This window comes from Lepeophtheirus salmonis, chromosome 4 (genome assembly GCF_016086655.4).
Source record: "Lepeophtheirus salmonis chromosome 4, UVic_Lsal_1.4, whole genome shotgun sequence".
NCBI lineage: Eukaryota > Metazoa > Arthropoda > Copepoda > Siphonostomatoida > Caligidae > Lepeophtheirus > Lepeophtheirus salmonis.
The window spans coordinates 50,697,528-50,706,120 of record NC_052134.2 but is presented as its reverse complement, the minus strand read 5'-3'; the positions used below and the strand labels follow the sequence as shown (position 1 = coordinate 50,706,120).

Sequence of the window (8,593 nt, the reverse complement as noted above, 5' to 3'; positions counted from 1 at the left end):
ATGGTGGCATCAACATCCCAGGTATCCTCTAGCTTCTTACGGATGCACTGAACAGTCCGTAAATTCACTCCTAAGGTTGAAGCAATCGTTGAATTGGAGATTTCACCTCCATTATTAACCAATGCTATGACTACGGCGGACCTCAAAAGCTCCTCGTTCCACTTATAGCTCTTTATCTCCTCATATGATGACGGCATGATGCTAACTGAACTACATATCGTCAGCTGACGAGAATAGCTTTCCTATTTGGTAACCGGTTTTTATTTGATAATGGCGTCTTCAAGTTATCAAGGTTTAAAGTAGGCGACAATTTGATCCCCACTCCCTGTAAATATAGATAGGTGTAGTGATTATTTTTCGACATAATGGTTCAGAAAGACTTTGTGAATAAACAAACTATTATAAAGATTTGGTCATCTCGTCATCACGAGTGAACAAAAATTAAAAGGCAGACATCTTAGATCTACTAGATGCTGTAGTTGAGGTGGGGAGGATTTTAGACATTGTGAAGTACTCCAGGAGCCTCTTTTTCAAGGTAACCATGATTAAGAATGATGGAGAATATCTCTCCAAGAAAGTGCGGTATGGACGGAACAATTTAAAGAGGGGTCCGGAGTTCCTGTCCAGCTAGGAGAAGAAGATCAAGGATGATCTCACCAAAGCGATGAATAGCCTCACCAACAACTTCTCCTTGGCTTCTAGGGCCGTCAAGAAGCCTGTGAAAGACGACTTTGAAAAGAGCTTTATATACGAGGACCCCGGGCCACCTTCCGAAGGCCCGGAGGCTTTAGAGTCTAGTTTTGCTGCCCAATCCTGTATCAATGAAGTTTTAAAAATGAGAAAGCACTTTTCAAGTTCTTTTTTTTGCGTTAATATTAATCTATTAAAGGCACCCTAAAATATGTATGTAAATAGATATATTATCAGGCTCGGAAGAGGAAGAAAAAAATCGTATCTTTTGTCAACATTCTATTCAACTCATGACTCAACCCAAGTTTTGCATCATTAACGTTGAATACTTGAGAAGCAAGGAACGAAAGAGAGAGGAATAAAGTATTTTAAAAAGGACATTAAAGGCGAAAAAAGGAAGATATTAAAACTTTTATTTTATTCCCTACTGAAAAGTAACAATTGATTTTGTTCAAACTATTTTTTTAAGGGGAAAAAATAAAACATTCCTTCTTCCTTCCTTTTCAATATATAAATGCTTATTTATACGGTATAAACGCAACGCGTACAACAAGAATCCAAAAGTTATAGCAGGAAGTTTTTTCAGTATGATACACAACAAAAAAAAAGTTAAAAAACTTTTCATAGTATTATTGTAAGTTCACCTTTTGAGAGAAAACATATGAAATGAACGAATATACAAAAAGTTATATTGTAAATAATTATTAACGATAATGGGATCAATTAATTATTTAATTATAAAGTATATAATAACAAGGTGAGCCTTTAAATGATGTCCAGCGTTTCAGATTTCCAGATTTTACAGAATATATGATGACAAAATTTAGCAAATATTTTTTTTTGGAGTGAAATATACAAATAAAAGTTTTCGGTTGATTAGCCAAAACACAGCCATAGAGTCAACAACAGAAGATTTCAACCCTATTACGTTTTCAGAAGCAGAATGCAGATACGGTATTGTGATGATCTTGGTTAATAAAGTTCTATTTTAATAGAAAGGCTGAGGTCCCAAAAATGACAAGGGTTGTGGAGTTGAAGAAAATGAGTTTGATATTTGGCCTCTTACCTACCCCAACCTGAATTTGATATAGGATTTTGTCTGAAAATACCCTGAGTCAAAGCTCAACAGAAGTACTCACACAACCATGACGTCCTTGATCAACTCCATTGTCCAGGAATGCCCGAATATATATCAGGCTATAGTTTCCATGGCCTGTGAGAGGTTCCAGACCCTAATTGAGGCTGTTTTTGTGGCCAACATAATCTTATGAAATTGAATATACTATCAATGATTGTATATACTAATTAGTTTTTATTTTTTGGATACATCTTAAAAAATGATCATTTCATGTTAATATAAAATAAATTGATCAACAGCGCCAGATTATGTAATTATACCCTGCATCCAGGTACAATTAGGATGTATCCCAAAACTTTGACATACTAAATTTGTAGGATGTTTTCCAAATGGATGCAAAAATCCTCCCATTGAACACTTTTTGTTAAATGACGTTGTAATATATATAACCCAATGACATCAACATTTTTGTAGTTTGGCTATCTAGGAGCCATTTTGTAACTTTTGCTAAAAATTGAATTTGGTACTCTGTTTAACATGCACCCAAGGACTTGAATTTATTTTCTTTTATTATTAGCACATACATTCAATTTAGTAATAATGTATAAAATCAAAAAAAGACCTTACTATAGTATATTATTATAAAAGCACCGAGTTGAAAACTCATCAAAAACTCATCTTTTTAATGGCATCCATAAGGAGTAACATTTATTGGAGTCATTATTAATATGGATTGTTTATAAGAATGATCATAACTTAGTTAATTATGAACAAATGAAACGTGTAGTCTTTCCCCCCCCCCCTTTCTTCTTCTGACAAACTAAAGGACATTTTTTATGTTCTTTTTCAAAGTAGTAAGGGACTGAGCGAGAGAATTGAATTAAAAATCATCCAATGAATAAATTAAACCCAAAAATATGTTTTATTTCCTTAAGACATTTATTGCACAACTCTGATACGACGACACCAAGGCAAGCTCGAATGATTTATTTCAAAAATGGACTGTGGATTACATTTATATTCTTTAACGAAATTATCGTCAACTTTTATTTGCAAATTATTCTAATTAACCTTTTGAAGGGGCTGAATTGCACTGACAATTTGTAGCCGTTATTTAACTACGGGATGTGAGCGCCCTTGACAGCTGAGTATGTGTAGGTAGGACGCGGTTTGTTGTATTGGCGGTTAGCCCAAAGTATTCAGAGTATGTTAAAAATAGTGTTATTTTTTCAACATAGCTTTTACTCTGCAATCGTTAAAAAGACAGAATGTCCTGGTTGCTATACGCACCGGACGAGACAAGGTTGAGATTACAAGCTTCTTCCACTTGGACAGGTCCCTTGGTTGGGGAGTCAGGTAGAAACTAAAAGAGTCTGTAGGTGATTATGTTTGAAAGCACCATGCTACAACGCAAATACAACGTTCACCTGGTTGTCATATTTATTTTATTCTTTACTTAGTAGGACACATGGATTGCCCTTCAAGCTCAATGACCTTCAATACTTTGTGTGTGAAGCAATTGAGCTACACACTAACAGATACTTCTGCAATACAAAATCAGACCTTATGTCCATTATCTAGGAAAAATTCCGGATTAAGCCAAATTAAACTGTCATCAAAACAAGGTGCTGTTTCTGAGGTCGATTGAAGGCCGTTATTGACGCCACAGGCGATTATATTAATTAATACTAGTAATTTTTATTGAACTTTAATTTGGTATTGGTTTTTATTAAAAATAGGTGATTTGTTTAGAAGAAAATCAATTTAAAAAAAAAAGAAAATTTGTTGTTAACCCTAGAAAAACCATTAAATCATATATTTTCCATTTCCAAAAAATCTGGATTTAAGCAGAAATAACTTTTTTAGCGAAAGTTTTATAAAGGGAGTAGTAGCCTACTATGCCATTTATTATCGCTCATTCAATCATTTTTATACAAAAACAAAGTCTATATGGCGTCTTTCATCCTTGTTTACATTGCAAGGAATGACGGTAGAGCTAAAATGCATCTTACTTCACTAATTTGTATATCTACTCCACTTCTGGGTAAGCTATGAACAAGTAAAAGTTATGATAATATTTAACAGCATTTGACTTTTCTCAAATGAACTACTAATTGATACAAATTTGTGCCATTTAAAGGAAATATTTTTATCATATATTCATAAATTGGTACAAATATGCTTTTATTTGAATAAAAAGTGAATGAATTTGTTTTGTATCATTTTCTACTAGTTAAATAATATTTGACACATATTTTAAAAAATCTGCCTGAAAATAATTTAGTCCATATTGGGTTAAATATCGATTACACATTGATCACACCCCATAAGTAGGCGAAAAACATAATTTAAAAAATGAAAAAATAGATAGATTTGATTTTCAAAGCCATATTTGGGCCAATAAAGGTCTCTTACATAAAAGAAAGGTTTCGAACTATAGCTAAAATATTTGGATATCTTAAATCTTTTACTTGCTAAATAATTTTCCATGTATAAAGTACCATTTCCAAATACTCATAAATAATTTAATGCATTTCATTTGCAGTGCTGGAGTTGGACGCACAGGATGTTTTATAGTTCTGGACTCAATGATGCGTCAAATAGAGGCCCGTGGAGATATTAATATATTTAGTTATCTTAAACACATTCGTTCACAGCGGAATCATTTAGTTCAAACGGAAGAGCAATACATCTTCGTTCATGATGCTCTCATTGAAGCTATCGAATCGGGGGAAACACATATCAATAAAGCAAATCTTCCTCGTTATATACATGGTCTACAATGTATTGATGTTACGGATGAAAAACATCAACCGCCAAAACTTTTGGAGAAACAGTTCAAGGTGAGGTATTTGTCATTAAGGAAATAGAGGTTTTTGTGTGTTTTTATAAAAAAATTCTTTGACCCATTGTTACTTTCCTGGTGTGCTTGGAAATCCCATATTTTTATGGAATGAAAATATTTCCTTATTTGTACATTATTTTTGCTCTTTTCAAAGAAAAATAATTTTTGTATGTCTAGTTTTTCTTCGTTTTTTTTTTCAAATATTCTATAAGATACCATTTAAATGCTTGGGCTCTTTTTAATCGATTATTATTATTTTTTTTTAATCTTTGATGGGTTAATTTATTTTTGTTTTTCTATCAATGTGAATGATTTGCCCTAAATAATCTCTATTTCTTTGATTTAAAGGATACAATATATTTAAATTCAAGGCAGTTTAAACATAATGCTTATATTTGATCTAATTTTTATTAAAAAAATAAATGAGTTATAAAGTGGAAAGTTGCGTAAATTATTCATCGGTACATATAGTATTGCACAACTCCTCTTTCGTTGTGTCCAGTACAGTCTTAATATCGGCCCTACCAGTCTTTGAGACTCGTCTTTAAGACCGTCAGTCTTTCGGACTATCAGTACCAGAACCGTTGAGTGACATCATGAAGGACATAACTTACTATATTTTAGGACTCATATGCAGGACTGTATTGAACCAAATCGAGTCTGAACTGAATGGAACTGCAGTTATCAGTTGGCAATAAGGACCATCACTCCAATAAACACACATATTTATAGAACAAGGATACCAGCTATATAAAATAAAATAACAAAACTTTTCAAGTAGTCAAAAACAAAAGGCTGAGTAAGACCCTCAAAGTATTTTTTCCCCCAAAAAAAAAAAGATTTTGTAGAAAAAAAACCCCGCAACTACTCTCAGTCATTGGATGCATGTATTAATATATTATTTGATATTAATTTTAAATATATTTATGAAATCTTTGAGTAAAAGGGCTTCTTTTAAGACCTCTCAAAAGTAAGTTTTTTCGTTGTTGTTTTTTTGAAAATGACACATCTTAATATATATGTCAAACTTTTAAGCCTTGAGGATGAGTTTGACGATTTAGGAAAGGAAAGGCTTCTAAAGGTAAGAAGGAATTTTTGTGAAATGAAAAAGTTTATTTTATCTAGAAGACATTTGTCTTTGAAGATAATAGAAAGGGTTTATTCTTCATCATCTTGACTAGGTGAAGGTTGACTGATAAAAATATAAGGAATTTAAAGAACATGTTTTATTCTCTTTGTACCATGGTTCTTCGTCTTCAATGTATCAATTTGTAGGAGTACATATTTTCTCTATGAATCTCATATACTATTCATTCACAAAAGAAATTGAAGTTATTAATTTTTTATCAAACAAAAATGTTGTTTCATTCTGTCGTTTGCATAACTAATATCTTTGATGTTCTAACGAGTTTAAAAACTTGAGTAGAGTTGTTAATTCTAAGCACTGCCATAATGTTTAAAAAAATAAATGTGCACAGATTTTTAGAAGCTTTGGTTAATAAAGATAAAGAAATCCTTGTGTGGAGTAGGGAAATAAAATAAATCATCATGACAATTATAGATTTTCATAGGTTTTCTGTTTTCGAATAGTTCTTGCAAAGACTGTGGAAAGTGCTGTAATAGTGTTCCGCATTCATTTGTTGAATGACCTTTTGTACCAATAATTCAGTAGTTCTTGTATTTGAATATGGAAATGACAGAGCACAACATTAGGAATTTAAACACCATTTTTATTTGGTGTTTCATCCAGAAAATTATTACGAAAAAGGTCATATATTTATTGGTTTTTTGGTTGTTTTTTAATTCAGCTTTATTCATATCATACATGTAGATATATCAAAACATAAACGAATGTTTGTGAATTGTTATGAAGAATTGTCTTAAGTACATAATTATATATAAGTATTTTATCTTAAAATTAAACCTCCTAGCCAAGAAACACAAGGAAGAGCTATCAAACATTTCAATACGACGAGCACAAAATTATATTATACAATACATACTAAATATTTCAAAACATAATAATCGATATATTCGTATCTTCCATGAAAGCGTTCATACCTCTAATCAATCTTTTTAAGCTTGTCATATGTCTAGCTAAATATGACAGTTTGTATTTGGAAATATATATAGTATGATACCAGGAATCACCATCTTACTATTTTCTTTAGAAAAAACTGCATATCTAAAAGCGCAGAACCATACTATTTCTTTCAAAATTGATCCATCAATTGGCTCTCCACATTTCAATTTATTGCCCTATTTTCAAAGCTTTTTTTGTATTGTAGGCAAGCCGAACAAAATCTGCGAAATAGAGTACTTTTTCTGTACAAATCTACTCGGCAGGTAGCTCCTTGCAAATATTTAAGAATCTTTGGTAGAAGCTTCGCTATTTTGACGTTTTACTGGATTAGCTTCAAGTTGCTATGATAGGAAGGAAATAAACACAAAAATCACCGTATCTAGCAAGGACATAACCAGGAAGGATTCCAATACCTATCTTGAATTAGACTTTGAGTCAAACATGGACTTAAGGTGGATTACAACATTTAGCAAAAAAAGTGTAAAAAGGTTATATGAAATTTACTCCTATAAACTTTGCGTATTAAAAACTTCTAAGCTTAACAACTCTCCGTTTCAAAATAAAGAAGTGTTTTTGTTCAAAACTGTATCTAGTTTTCAAGTGTGTATATATCCTGATAAATTAATTTTTAAGAGCATGAAAATTACTAACGTAGAATTTTCTCCATACCCAGCAATAAATATTTTAAATTACAGAATCTCTTTATTTTCACAGAGAGAGTTGTTAACGTTTGAATGTTATAATATATCAATCTCAGAAAATAATTGCGTGTACCAGCAGAATAGATGTGGGGACCCAGCTTCAAACTTACAATCAGTGCTGGAAAAATGATCTTATACTGCAACTCCAAGGCGAGTCTCAAATTTTTCCTCACAAGTACAAGTCCTTGAATAATTTCATCTTTTTTCATTCCTTAGAAAATAAAAGACGCTTTATTCACAGTACTTTATTGTATACCGTGACAATAATTAAGAATACTTTCGAGACGCGAGTTTAGATTCAGAGTACTAGTCAAGTCTCGAGTCTTTAATTGCGTTTACATGTTGAGTTGCAAGCCTTTAAAACTTTAAACTTCTGCTTATAACTACTTCCGGCATAACCTCTGTGTGTTAGCCCCCCCCCCGCACATCTTTTATGAGTACGCACCACACACATAGTTAGTTGACACTTGGATATTCTCTCCTCAATTATTAAATAATATTAATAACATCTTTGGAAGAAGAAAAAAAACAACATTAATCCGATTATTTACGACAAAATCTTTATACAAGTAAATGCCTAGAATTTAAAACAAAACTAATGAGTTTAAAAACTTGAAACATGACTTTCCTTCAAACTCTCATTCCTTTTCTTAATATTTCTTTTTTTCTTTTCAGCTCGTTATAAGTCATTACCCCAGTAAATCTGAGTTCTCATCTGCTCTCAAAATATGTAATCAGTCAAAGAATCGTAGCTCTGAGTTTCTGGCATCTGACTCTTCTCGTGTTTATTTGAATTCTACTGAAATTGATGGCTCTGACTATATCAATGCCTCTTGGCTTCCAGGTAAGAAAAATAAGTAAAAGTTGAGAGTAGGTCCGATACCTTTTTTGGTTCTTTTAATGATTTTTCAAGAATCAACTTAGGAAATGTCTTTTTAAGTCAATATACAGGGTCCTGCACTACAATTGAGTAGAACATTAACTTCATCCAGATCACATCTGAGTTTATCACGGAAGAATTTTTAGAAGAGGTTAAGCCGCAAATAAAATAAATTTCCCTTTGTTTTTATTTTTTGTGAGCTGTCGAGATGGGGAAACAAGATCAATCGTTAAGTAATGATTGACAAATTTGAAATTTTCAAAATTATTTGAACTCAAAATAACGCTTAAATGCTATTATATTCTATTTTCAGTCA

At 31.9% G+C, this 8,593-nt stretch overlaps 1 protein-coding gene across 2 annotated transcripts in view; it reads left to right on the top strand.

Moving 5' to 3' along the window:
• Positions 1-8,593, top strand: part of LOC121116142 (putative receptor-type tyrosine-protein phosphatase mosPTP-1) — an 87,320-nt gene that overhangs the window by 59,607 nt on the left and 19,120 nt on the right. For both annotated transcript variants that reach the window (XM_040710375.2, XM_040710374.2), the window contains exons 14-15: positions 4,314-4,611; positions 8,073-8,241. In XM_040710375.2, the coding sequence (XP_040566309.2) occupies positions 4,314-4,611; positions 8,073-8,241 (467 nt within the window). The remainder of the gene's footprint in view (positions 1-4,313; positions 4,612-8,072; positions 8,242-8,593) is intronic.